Here is a 14,742-nt window from a genome sequence, read left to right on the forward strand (position 1 = left end):
TAAACTGAGAATTAAGATGCTTTTAATTCTAAGTGTTATTTGAGTTTATTTTATGTGCGTGAAGTGTGAATAAATGTTTCGTCTCTAAGAATGTGGATTATTTGTGCAAAAGTGATATTATTAGTCATCTATAGTAGCGGTCCTGGACTCGAATTAGATTTTTTCATCATTTTTTGCTGATAAAATGATACATATATATAAAGATTGGGCTTATTTCTTCTATTCTGAATAGGTTTCAGTACAAGACATTCTTTTAATATTTTTTTTTATTTTGTTGTACTTATAATTGTTTAACTTCAGAACCAAGCAAAGAGAAAAAATTTTTAAATGTGCACATTTAATTTAATTGGATGCATAAAATAAAGACGATAAAATTATTGAAAGCATTATTAGGACAATGAATAGAACAATGTATTCTAAAATATGAAGAATTGTATCTAACAGAATTTGGAATTTAAAAGTATTTTCTTAAAAAAACTTATGAATTAAAAAATGCCGAAAAAAATGTTTAATCGAAATTTTTAACATCCCCTAATTTTGGCGAACAAACTTGTCGCTAATGGCGGCCAGTATTCAATAAAATGAAATAAACCAACACTCTTTCCCGTATGTATTAAATATTCGCCTGTTTTGTTTTCAAAGTGACTGCATTATATAGTATAGAATTGATATTCATAATATCGGAAGATATTTGAACCGAATATTCATCGTCGTTTAATTATATTACTTATTAATTTCCATATAATATCACAAATTTCTGATTTCAAAACTATTAGCTTCTTAAATTTTTGCTGAAGAGAATTCTGAAGCTTCTTAATAAATCGTCTGTGTGCACGAGAAAACGAATTTAATTTTTTGTGACGTCAAATGAAACTTCGGAGCAGTCGGAGATATTTTTAGAGTTCTATTTGTTAGTTTTCTCTCAGTTACTTAAACTGATGCTGAGAATGTTAAAAGCCAGACAATTTTTAGTCCTGTTTTGTTAGTTCCGCCATATTGCCAACTAATTACTTACACCATTACTTATTTTGGAAACTAAATAAAATTAATTAAACAAAATTTATAACATCATATTGATGCATTTTTTTACTCATTACCTAAATTTAATGTACAATCAGTAATTTTTCAGAAAAAAAGAATAATTCTAACAGTATTTTTTTAAATTTTGCAAGCATAAATTACTCTGCTAATTCTTTCTTTACTGTGATTTCTTGACCTCAAAATTTTTTTCATAAAATAATTGAAAAATTTGCCAAGGAAATCCGAACATTTAGTTCGAAATATCGGAGCATAATAATGATAAACGAAATTCATATATCTTGTTTTATTACAAAATATTTACTCTTGATTAAAGTAATGATATTGTGCACACAAAACTTTATTTAATATTTTTGCTAAGCGCATTGATATAAATCCAATTTTAATCCGGTATAAATTGAATAGTTAAAATAATTAAAAAATATTATTGCAAAAAATTTTAATAAATTAATTAAAATTAAAGAAAAATGGCTGAAAATAAAACTCTACATCATTGTAAAGAATAATTTTTGAATTTTAAAGTGGTATAAAAAATAGTTTTCGAGCAATAATATGCTTCGAAGTTATTAAGGAAAAACTTTGAAATTTGGAAAAACCTATAATCTACTATTCATGTAGCAATTACACAAAAAATAAGTTATCCCTAGGTCCAACTGTTTGCCCTGTTAGTATTTTTAACTATTTTTACATGATGCTTATAATACTTCGCAGATAGTATTGCAAGCTGTAAGCATTATCATATTAAAAATTCAAAGGAACAAATAATTGAAAAATTTTATATTTGTATCTTAAATGCAAGATTTTTAAAATATGGAGGTCCTTTTTAAAATTTTGAATATTATTATTAAGAAAATCTGATTCATCAAATATTATTTGAGACAATTTGATTATATACAGCATATAAACAAATACAGACTTATGCATTTTAGAAGTCTTATATCATTTTGATCATTGTGTAGTGCATTTTTGTTCATGTCATTCATTATACATATATTACAATAAATCGTATCAGTAGTTAAAAACAGATGTAATTTAAGGAATTTTCTCCATTATGTATTTCCAATAATAATTTTTCTGTATTTACGATTTTACTGTAATTGTAAATACGATAAGAATTTCAAAAAAAATTTTAAACATGCCTTATATTGAAACTTATTCATGAACGAATCAATAAATCAAGTTTTCATATCTTGATCATCAGCAATAAAAAAAATCCGGGCTGAAATATTAATAGCAACAATGAAAACGATTTGAGTTTTACATCAACGATGAAATATGTTGAGATAAAATATTTTTAAAAAAATTAAAAATAGAAAAAAGTTATATTACAAAAAAGTTATTAATAATTTTTTTAAATTTTAAGATGTAAAAATAATTTTTATGTATAATATTTTGAAAGTTATGATGTAAAAACATCAAAATTTAGTTAAATTTTTATTTAATTAAATTTTAAAAAATCGCCATTTTCTTCTTCCAAAATATTTGTATGTCAAATTTCTAGCTCTAAGTCGAACGATCTGGTTTGTACTGTTTCAACATACACGGGCAGACACTTTCATCTTTAGCCTTAATAGATATTTAAATGAAAGTTAAAAACTTCAGCTGTCGCTTTTTTCTCCCCTCATGAGGAAGTAAACACATCGAAGGTCACCAAATGAAAATAAATATACATCCGCCGCGATATCTTTTTGAAAACTTTCTTGTCTGGATTTTCTCGTTCTGTCTGTCTATCTAAACACAGAGTATAATGGCTTGTATTTAATTAAATTATCCAATTTCACTTCTAAAATTTGAACCTGATATATATGTAAAAAAAACGAAAATTCATTTTGCTTTCTCAAAATAAGTATTATATATTGGAACAATAAAAAAAGCCATTGATTCTATAAAATTTTATTTTATAAAAATATTAAATATTAAAAAAATATATAATATTTTATGTTTTTGTTACTTCACAATTTTGTTCATAGTTTTTAGAAATTCTCCAGACACTCTTCAAAATAATCTTTAAGACAAACTTATTTATTTCTAATGTTTCTATCTTGTTCATATTTATATCAAATGATAAGTCTCCAATTTCAAAAATACCAACTTTTTTCCAAGACATTTTCATATCTGAAATTAACTCTGAAAAATGTGTAACACAAGTTTGTACTAGAGGAATTATAATAGGGAACAGTAATTTTCTCTGTGGTTCACTGAATTGTAATTTTTAACCTGTTAACCAAATAATTAATATGTTTGATTCGTTTTGCATTGAAATATTTTACCATGTCTGACTAACAGATTAATGAGAGATGTATAAATATGTTCAGAGAGTTCATTAAATATCGGACATTTAATTCCTTTAAAGACAATAACAAAAGAAATCTGCTTTGCCATATATACCTTATATTTTTACACAGTATTTTCAAATGCATACACACTTTCATTTTGCACAACTATTACATAAATTATTCATAACATATATAAAAGTTTCTTTACTCAACTTATTAAATACAAATGCAAAATTTTACAAGCAATCTAAAGTTTTATAAATTCTATTCTCAGTTTATACAATATTAAAAAAAGTGTTTATAAATTTCGTTTTCTCTTCTTTAAAATCATACTTTTTCAAGCAAACATTATAATTACAACTCGGTAACCAACAATCTCATTTGGTAATGAAATACTGAACACAAACGTTAGATGTGTAGAATAATTTGCCAGCATTTTAATTAGATGTTGCTTTTTATAACAATACAACGACTGTTGACGTTTACCTAAATTTATAACATGAGTGCCAAAATGGTTGGCGCAGTTTAGCCAAGGTTGGCTCTTGCGCCACTAAAACTCACAACCAACCAGCCAAAATGGTATAACATGATTGAAAACCTCTCTTTGACTATTGTGACTTGGACTTTTCATGATGGTATTTTGGAAAACAAAGGATTTAGGCAAAGAAATAGAATTTAACCTCCCCTCTCTTCTTACATTAATAGGATCTAACTAGTGTTAAAAACTAGTTCTAGTGTTAAAAGACAAAAGTCTATGTCAAGAATGCAATTTAATTTTTTTCTTACCACTCCATTTTATATCCCAGTTTCTGTTTGGATCAACTCCGACACAATTTTCAGCATTTGGATATCGAGAGCGAGTCTTTCTCCACAGACGATCCTGGAAAATAATTGATTCAGTAATTTAACCTTAAAATACAAGCACATTCATTCTTTAGAAAAAACTGCATATTTTTACTTTCAAGCACTGAGTTGTTTTTGTAAACTCGATCCATTGTTTGGGTATATTGGAAAAATTTTTTTGTACTAACTACTTAATTTATTCTATAATATATACAACGTTTAACTTGATAATCATTTGCTATTTTTTTTAGAAATTTCATATTTGAATCTCATAGAATGTCTCGAATTTATCTTAAAAAAACTGCAGCTGTTTTTCAGTTTTCCTCAGAATTGAAACTCCTTCTGCCAACTTTATAGACAATAAAATAGAATAAAGACCATATGGAAGATGGATAAGATGGGTAAGAGGACACAAGCTCTAACAACTTCCGTCACATAACCAAACACATATATGTTCTAGCGTTATCCTCGAGAAGACTGTCTCTTCAGAATTGGTCAGTTCTGGGCACTTGTAACCAATGACTTTCTTTAAATTGTCCAAGTTATTAGCTTAGACTGCTACCTGTCAAAATAGGCAATGCCTTTCTAATCCCACTGCAAAAGACCACAGCTTCCTGGGTTTGGTTTGGCTTTTTGACATAAGGGCCATAGGTTTGGCCATGCTGTGCCAGACTAGGTAAAATTCTTTCAAGTTAAAATTTCGCAATTCTTTGGTCTAGGAAACAATTTGGAATAAAAATTAATAGCAGATAACCTTCAAAAAAAGAAAGGACAGTAGACTAAATATGTGAATAAAAACCAATTGATTTTAAAAAGGGTAAGAGGTTATCATGTGGAGTTTTTCCAAGTAAAGTAGACAAAACAATATTATTAGGTTTAAAAAAATGTAAACGCTGTATATAAAAATTTGGGTATGCAGAAAGTATATGTTCGACGGACATAGTGTTGTTGCACCGAGAACACATTGGAGCTTGTTCTCTTAACAACAGATGACGATGTGTATATCGAATATGACCCACTCGTAATCTAGTGAGAACTGTATCCGCTTTTCTGTTTAGGCCAAAGTTCGACAGTGGGTTTAACTCCATGAAGCTTGTTTTTGCTTTCAATATCCCATTCTCTTTGCCATTTGTTTAAAAGAAATAAGTCTGTCAAAGGTATAGTAGTATTCTTTGTGGTAGTCACCAATTTGGCAGCCTTGTCTGCTCTTTCGTTGTCCACAATCTCAACATGGGATGGCACCCATCATAATAAAACATTGAAATCTCGAGATGCTAGTTTATTTAAAATATCCAAAACACTTTAAACCAGGGGATGAGAATGAGATTGAGGATGAAATGATGCAAGAGATTCTAATACACTGAGGGAGTCTGTGTAAACGATGAACTGCTTTTGCAGACCATCAAAAATTTCTTCCGATGCATATAAAATAGCAATTATCTCTGCTGTGAACACTGAACAGAAAGAATTAATTTTAAAAGAAAACACATTATTATTTGGGAAAATGACTAGAAAAGATACACTATTAGCTGATTTGGATCCATCTATATAAATTGGAATAAAGTGAAAGTAATGCTGCCTGTGTTCAAGAAAACTTTGTTGATAGGTGATATACGATGTGTCAGATTTAGTAAAGCTTGTAAAAGGATTTAAATAATGAAAAACAGGAATTTTCCAAGAATGTCGGCGTTATTTTCGGCTCAAGGGTTACGTTTAAATAGAGTAGATTTAAATCTGCAAAAATGTTATATACTCTTTTAAGAAATATAGGAATGAAGGATTGCCTGGCTTCGGCTAATCGAATCAAGCATGGGCGCTGTTCAAAATCATGAAATGGATTATTTATAATCGATTTAATACTGAAATAATAGTTCAGGGAAAGCGATTGCCTTTTAGATTCAAGGGCAGGTTCAAAACTATCAACATACAGGCATTTAATGGGTGAAGTCCTGAAAGCTCCTGTACATAAACGAAGAGCTGCGTGGTGAATTAGATCCAATTTTTACAAAATACTTTTCCTGGCGGAGCCATAAATTACAGAGCTATAATCGAGCTTAGAGAGTACAATAGCCTTGTAAATCTTAAGTATGGATATTCTGTCAGTTCCCCAAGCTGTAGTCGATAATACTTTCAGAATATTTAGAGACCTTTCACATTTATGAGGCAGAAAGGACAGCTTTTTGTCAAAGATAACACCTAAAAAACGAATTTCATTGACAAATGGTATACTTTCTCCATTTAATTTTAGTTCAGGGTCAAAATGAATATTGCGTTTATGCCAGAAATGGACATAAGTGGTTTTCGATGTAGAAATAGTAAATCCATTATCGTTACACCATTGAGTAATACTATTAATTGTAATTTGTAGTTGGCTTTGGATAAAATTCATATTCATTCCCTTACAGGATATGTACAGGCCGTCAACATATAATGATCTTTCACAAAAGGGGATAGTTGTTTTAAAATGAATATTCACTTTTACGAAAAAAAAAAGGATTACGCTTAAAACACTACCCTGTGGAATAAACACCCTCCTCCTGAATAAAAAAAGCTGAAAGCTCTATTTCCCCTCTGACCTCAAATTTTGTGAGTTTTAAAAAATGGGAAGATTTCCTCTTAATCCGAGATCATGCAGGTCCTTTAAAATCTCATACCTCCAAGTTCTATCGTAGCCTTTTTCAATATCAAAAATGATGGTAACTAAATGTTTTCTCTGGAGAAAAAAGAGGCGAATATCACTTTCAAGAGGCAAAAGATTATCGGTACTGCAACGATCTTTTCTAAATCCCCTCTGTGATGGGTGTAGCAATTTATTGTCTTCCAGGTAATAAATTAATCTGTTATCTATCATTCTTTCCAGTAACTTACAAAGACAACTTGTCAAAGCTATTGGACGGTAGTTCATCGGATTTTTGCTTGGTTTTAATAGAATAATTATTATAGCCTGTTGCCAAATTGTAGGAAAGTGGTATTCTCGCCAAATGCGGTTGTATAGATGTAATAAATTCATCTGTGACTCTATTGTTAGATGTTTGATGGGTGATATGGGTGATATTATCTGGACCAGGTACAGATTCATGCATCTTTGAGAGGCTTGTTTCAAATTCCCGTAGACTAAAATCATAGTATATGATAGGTTATTTTAGAATTGAAATGCAATTTTTGTTTTTCTACTTTCTTTTTGTTCTCCAAAATCGTAAGGGGGTAATTTTCGCTACTGCATGTGTGAGCTAAAGACGAGACGATGGTATTTGCAATGTCCTTTAAGGTGGATATTGTTCTTATTTTATCAACTAAAACAGAAACACTATTCAATTGAGTGACACCAGAGATTTTTTTAAATTTTATATCAAAGTTTTTTGCTGGATGTAGTAGATTTTATGCCGGAAACAAACTTCCGCCATGACGCTCTGCGGCTAAGTCTTTGAATTCTTTTGGATTCCGCTTTTGTCTTTTTAAAAATAATAAAATTTTCGATAGTGGAACGTCTGCGGAATATATCCCAAGCCTTCCTTTGTTTCTTATAAGCCTGTTGGCAGTCGACATTTCACCAAGGTTTATTTTGTTTTCTGTAATTAACAGTCGTCTTGGGTATTGATTTATCTGCTGCTTCAATTATGGTTTTCGACAATATAATTAAGTGCATCTTTGTTAGTGGTAGTTCTAATAATTTCAAAATCAATATTAGCTAGTGAAGTGGAGCTTTGCCAGTTGGCTACGTTTAAAATATATTTAGGTGGCCGTAAATTATTATTTGGATTATGTCTATTGTCGCTTACAATTAATCATTGTAACTATTAAATTCAAAAAGGGCAAGAGATATGGAGAACAAATTGCGAGGTCAACTGAATGAAATGTGCGTATGGGTAAATGGAAATGTGTTTTTTCATCAGAATTTAGGAGGCATAAATTTTCCTGAAAATATTTCATTTGAAAGATTAATAACACAATGCAACGTCCCTAGAATGATCAGCCTTAAGCTATTGGAAAATGGCAGAAGTTTTCAGAGCAAACTAACAACATTAAAAAATAAAGAAAAATAATTATGTAAATTTAAGGTACTTTAATATTTGAAAACTTCTTTGTTTCGAAGCCGGCATGGTTTAATGAAAAAAAAACCGAAAAAGAGTAAAATATTTTTTTATGAAACCTATTCTCGTGTTTAATAATAAAATAACTGGTTAAATTCTCTGGATTAATGAAGGTATCTTTTCTATTTGTTAGCTCATGATTTAAAAAATTCTTCCTGTCTAAAATTTATTCGTTAATTTTTCATAAATATAACAAACTTGTAACTCTTTGAAATTTTTTTAAATACATTTACTATTTAACAAAATTAATTTTTCTCAACATTCTCTATGAAATTTATCATTGAATTAGGAGCGTAAAATTTTAAAAAGAAATTAATATTTTTTAATGTTTTCTTGAATAAATATTGGATGATGCAGGGACATTTTTTAAAATTCGTATAACTGAACTACTAGAATAGCTAATACTGAACTTTAGCCTCTTGCTCTGGAAAAATAGTTACAGGCACATTTGTAACTCGTCCAGAGTAACCTGAAGATAGTTATTCTATTAATCTACTTCAATCTAAAAAGTGCAGTACAATAAGACATTTCTTTAGCTGTCAGTCTTGCTTCACTGCTCTTATTAACATACCTTATTTGTTTTGCACATACTTGTTTTTATTGTAAACGTAGTGAATCGTCTTTTTTTTATCTTGTTTATCCTTCTAATCTCACTTATTTAAGATATTAAAAACAATCCACTTGCATTGCAAGTAAATAACATCTGATATGTATCGCACATCAACCTGAACAAAATGTTATGTTAAGTATGCATATATTGCAGCATAGGAAGTTTTCATTTGATTACTTTTCAAAAATAATTTTAAAAAAAGGCGAAATTAAAAGAGGATAGGGGGGAAATGTTTAATCTAATTAGAATGAACTGCTACAAAAACGGCAGAAGAGCAGAATGAAGCAGAAAAATAATAAAATGAAGACTCCCATGCAACAAAGAAATTGAACCTGTGATCATATTAGTCTTGTGCTCAATGATCTGGCTAATTAAAAAATAATTTGGACTTATTCAGAAGCGTTCAATGTAATTGATGGTTAGAAATCTCTATAATTTGTCTTGTGCTGATTAATTTGGTTAATTAAAAAATAATCTGAACTCATTCAGAAGCGTTTAATGTAATTGACAGTTAGAAACCATTCTAATTAGTCTTGTGTTGATTAATTTGGTTAATTACAAAATAATTTGGACTTATTCAGAAGAGTTTAATGTAACTGACGGTTAGAAATCTCTATAATTAGTCTGATGCTGATTAATTTGGTTAGTTACAAAATAATTTCGACTTATTCATAAGCGTTTAATGTAACTGATGGTTAGAAACCTTTCTAATTAGTCTTGTGTTGATTAATTTGGTTAATTACAAAATAATTTCGACTTATTCAGAAGCATTTAATGTAACTGATGGTTAGAAATCTCCATAATTTGTCTTGTGGTGATTAATTTGGTTAATTACAAAATAATCTGGACTCATTCAGAAGCGTTTAATGTAACTGATGGTTAGAAACCTTTATAATTAGTCTTGTGTTGATTAAGTTGGTTAATTACAAAATAATTTGACTTATTCAGAAGCCTTTAATGTAATTGATGTTTAGATATCCCTATTTTAAGCCGAAACGTAAAAATCAATTTGAGAGTTAATTGATTTTTTTGTTTTACCAAAGACTAATTTTCCTTAAGCAACCGAATTCCTGAAAAATATTTTTTATATTGACATATCAAAATACTTACGGTATTCTGGGCGTAATCGTAGCCGTCAGGATTCATAAGTGGCAGAATATACCAATCGAAAGAGTTCAGCAACTCATAGGACTCTTCATTCTCCTTCTCGCATAAGCAAGCAAGCTAATAGGAAAAAATATCTTAAATTACTCTTAAATTATGAATCAAAAGAATTCTCAAAAGCTCTTCGAGAATGCTCGTTTCCTGTTTCCACAAAAACCAGACAACGAAACGTGCACACTTCTGATATACAATTAATCGGTATTGTGTCCTTCTTTTCCGTTGATTCCATTCTATTTATACATGAAGAAGGAATCAAACATCTACTGAAGATGTTTCAGGACCTCTTTGACCAACAGATTATACATTCTGCTCCTCCCCCCCAATTTGAAATGAATCCAGGGTTTATAGATTGTTTAGGTATGATAGATCATGTTGGATTAAAATCTTAACGATTGCTGTTTGCGGCCCAGTCCTATCATAAATATTGCATAGGATAGGATTCAAACCTTTTTCTTAAGAAAACCAAATATACAGTTTTTTTCCTTTTTTTATGGATGAATCTTTGCTTGAATGTCTTTTTATACAATTCTACAGTTTCTTGGCAGAATTCTTTACATGTGCTCTTCAAGAAGAGAAAAAAGGTCCCTATCACTTTTTAAAGTCAAAAATTTAATTAAAATAGAACTTTATTAAAAATTAACCCATTTTTTGGTACTTTTTGAGTTTTATCTTCCAAAAATATCTCACAAAATATTTTTTACATGCTCTTAAATCTAAGTAAAATTAATGATATTTGAGTGAATTTTTTCTCTAACTTTAATAACTTTTGAAATTTTATTTAATATGCAATTTTAATAATGTTTTTATTAAGATTATGAAATACAAACTAATTTCATTATTCCATCAAATCATTCTATCGTGCTCTTTGGCCAAAAATTCAAATAAAAAAAATATTTTCTTTAGATATTGTAGATATGTTAGCAATGAATTAGCATTTCCCTTCTTTTATTTCGTTGTATGCATTAAGTGACCAAACTATTATGGCCACATGGCACTTATATGCAAATCTGCCATAATTTCATGTTGTTTCCATTAGACAGAGATAATTATAAAAAGGGAATGCATGACAAATGAAGTACCAGTTGTATTGTATTAATTGGGAATAAATGGGCAAGAAATGTACTTTAACTGAGTTTGAACCCAGGATGATTACAGGCGCTCAAAGCGCAAGAACTAGTATCTTCAATGTCACAGAGCTGAGATACAGAGCTCCCTATTTCAACCCCGTGTTCAAAACAGGCTCACCTTTGAAATTTCCGAAAGCAACAGCTGTTAACGTTTAGAAAGGAAACTACCAAGCAAAAAAACCCGGTCTCAACGTCAGGCTTGTGATTGTCACAGGTTACTGAATATTCAGTCAGAAAAGAGACTTGCCACATTTGTCCAGTCATACAGAAGAACTACAGTACATCAAATTGCAGGCAATCTTAATTAAAGAGCAACTGCAAAGATCTCTTAAATAATTGTTCGCTATACATTACACCATATATGCGATGGAAGCCGCCGACCTGCTCGAAAACCTTTACTAATTGCTTTGAATAAAAGCAGACGTCTCCAGTACGCAAAGGAACAAAAGAACTAAACAGTAAATAACTGGGAAAAGGTCATATGGCCCGATGAACTGGGTTTTCAACTACATTATAGAAATGACAATGTACGAGTATGGAGAAAAAAAGCACTAAAGCATATCTAAAATTGTATTAACACAACATTTCAAGCTGTTGGTAACAATATTATAATTTGGGAAAAGTTTTCGTGAATGCCCAAGGGTATATAAGCTTTATCACAAATCATGTACATCCCTGATATAATAATGGTATACTTGTCGAGGATAAATGCTTCCAGCAGGACAATATTCCTTGTCATAAAGCTAGTATTGTCCGCAGATGGTTCGAAGAGCATGCCAGAGACTTTATCTGTTTAGTTGGCATGCACAATCATCATGTGAAGGACGCCGCCGGCCAGCTTGAAACCTTTACCAATTGTCCTGAACAAGAGCATAGTTTTCAGTTCGCAAAGAAACACAAGAATTGGACAGTAAATGACTAGAAAAAGGTCATACGGCCCGATGAATTGCGTTTTCAACTACACTAGACTGATACAGATGGTAATGTGCGGGTTTGGAGAGAAAAAGAAATAAAGCATGGCTCCAATTGTATTGACACACCATTTCAAGCTGGTGGGGACAATATAATAGTTTAGGAAATGGTTTCTAAGAACTGTATGGATCCCTTGATTACTGTGGAATAATGTCTGAATGCCCAAGAGCTTTATCTCAAATCATGTACACCCCTATATAATAATGGTACAACCTGCAGGGGATGAATGCTTCCAACAGGTCAATGTTCCGTGTCATTTGATTTGTGAGGTTTTTTGGCGCAAGAGCCACATTTGGCGAAGCTGCTCCCTAATTATCCCTGCCATAAAGCAAACATTGTCCGCAGATGGTTCAAAGAACATGACAGAGAGTTTACCTGGCTTAAGTGGCCTACGCAATCACCAGATCTCCATCCAATTGAGAATATGTGTTATGTTAACGGGGCATCAGACAGCTGGATCTAGTACCATCACTTCTGAAGGAAATGGAAATTTCATTTCATCAGATATGATCTGAAATTTCTTATATAATCTATAAACATCTCATAGAGTCCATGTCAAGAAGATTTCATGCAGTATGAAGGGCAAAAGGGAGGTCCAACATTGTACTGAAGATGTAATCATAAAAATTTAGTCACTAATTGTATATGTTACGAATAAATGTAATAAACTGGTGATTATGCATAATTACCGCTGAATATTCATAATTGTATATGTTACGATAAATGTAATAAAATGGTGATTATGTAATGTATAATTACCGCTGAATATTCATAATTGTATATGTTACAATAAATGTAATAAACTGGTGATTACGTATAATTACCGCTGAATATTCATATTTGTATATGTTACGATAAATGTAATAAAATGGTGATTATGTATAATTACCGCTGAATATTCATAATCACCAATAAATTTAGTGGTAATTGTGAACCATCATTTTTAATTATACATAATCACCGGATTAATCACATTCACCATTACGTGTATTACTTTTTAATTTGCACACAATTTGTAGTCGATTAAATTCACATTTTTTCAGTCTTATCAAATAACGAAAGGGAATTTTAAATAAATACATCTCACATTAATAGTTTAACAGTCGGGAAACCAATGCAGCAAAACAACTTCCCAAATGACACATCTAAGTGGTCTGAAATAATAGCTATTCACTCGTCTTGCAAAAATAATCGCACTTCAGAAGCTTCGGACTAGAAATCATTATTATAGTGTTGTTGTTGTTTTTTTTTTTTTTTGGGGGGGGGGGTGCAATGTCACCTTTTAAAGATGTTATTTGTTATAAATTCTCTTTAACAACCGTTGATTTTTCTATTTATATTTTACTATGGCTTAATGGTTTTGATGATATGATAATACTGTGGTCATCAAGCTATATAAGTTCAACATAGCAAATAATATTGCCCAACATCATTTCTACCCATATCATTTGATGATCCGCGAAGTCACAAATATTCTTCATACTAGTGATTAACCCTTCAACAGTATATTGAAGGTGCTTTCTTATAAATTGAAAGATACTATTTACGCTTTTAGTACAAAGTGACTATAAAAAAAATAACCCAATGTATAAGACCGTAACTATCATACCGTTCACAGGGACGGAATAAAATTCTGCTTCAAGATATTTTGAGGTATGAGCTCAAGAATCATATGAAAAATAACAGTTAAGCTCTAATTGTTACGATTGCAGAGACAAATATTTCAAAATTTTCAAATGACACCAACTTTTTTTTTCTTTGAATGCACTCCCTATATCAAGAAACAATAAATGGCGTTGGAACGGCAATTATAGCACGATAATCATCAGCGCTAGATTGACTAAGAAGAGAAGAGAAAATAACCAATAACAGCAGAGAAACAACAGGGAAAAAATTATTTTGTTGGGTTTCACAAATTTTCTACTTGACCTACTTCAACCACAATGACATTTTATATACTGCAGATGGTGCCTAGAACCAAAGCACATGCTATGCCAAAAGGAATTTGTTGAACTTCACATCTTTGTTAGGCATACCACAATTGTTTGCGCTTTTCTAATTAGTCTAGTCTAGCGCAGGTAATTTTCGTGCTGCAGATACCGTTTCAACGCTATTTCTTGTTTTTTTGCAATGAAGAACACATTCCAATAAAAAAGTTGGTGTTGCCATTCGTAAATTTTCAAATTTTGTCACTGTAATCGTAACTGCTAGAGCTTAACTGTTATTTTCCATGTAATTGTTGGGCGCATACCTCACAATGGGTTGGGTCAAAATTTGATTCCATTCCTGTGAAAGGTATGATAGTTTCGATCTCACATATCGGGATAATTTTTTATAATCACCCTGTACATTCAAATCCGTCTTTTTTTTTCACACACTTTGTGGTTTTGTAAAGCAATGTTTCACCTACTTTAGTAGCAATATATAGAACTGTTGCAGGACTGATAAATTCTCTTGCGTGAGTCCCTCCTTGAATCCAGATGGCTGGTTTCCTTTCTGCTGGATTCGAAGATATCTAAAATAAAAAAAGAAGAAAGAAAAAGAAAAAAGAAAAGAAACAAAACAAAACATCAACTACAACTTTAAATATATAAATGCATCTGGGAAAGTTCACCACATAT

The 14,742-nt window shown here is 30.7% G+C and overlaps 1 protein-coding gene across 1 annotated transcript in view; it reads right to left on the reverse strand.

The window, feature by feature from the left end:
* The window catches only part of LOC129971836 (uncharacterized), an 82,452-nt gene that overhangs the window by 49,590 nt on the left and 18,120 nt on the right, over positions 1–14,742 (reverse strand). Inside the window, exons 6-8 of the mRNA XM_056085811.1 lie at positions 14,532–14,636; positions 9,969–10,082; positions 4,101–4,194 (exon numbers count right to left, since the gene is read on the reverse strand). Of these exons, the coding sequence (XP_055941786.1) occupies positions 4,101–4,194; positions 9,969–10,082; positions 14,532–14,636 (313 nt within the window). The remainder of the gene's footprint in view (positions 1–4,100; positions 4,195–9,968; positions 10,083–14,531; positions 14,637–14,742) is intronic.

The sequence above is a fragment of the Argiope bruennichi genome, chromosome 6, assembly GCF_947563725.1.
Source record: "Argiope bruennichi chromosome 6, qqArgBrue1.1, whole genome shotgun sequence".
NCBI lineage: Eukaryota > Metazoa > Arthropoda > Arachnida > Araneae > Araneidae > Argiope > Argiope bruennichi.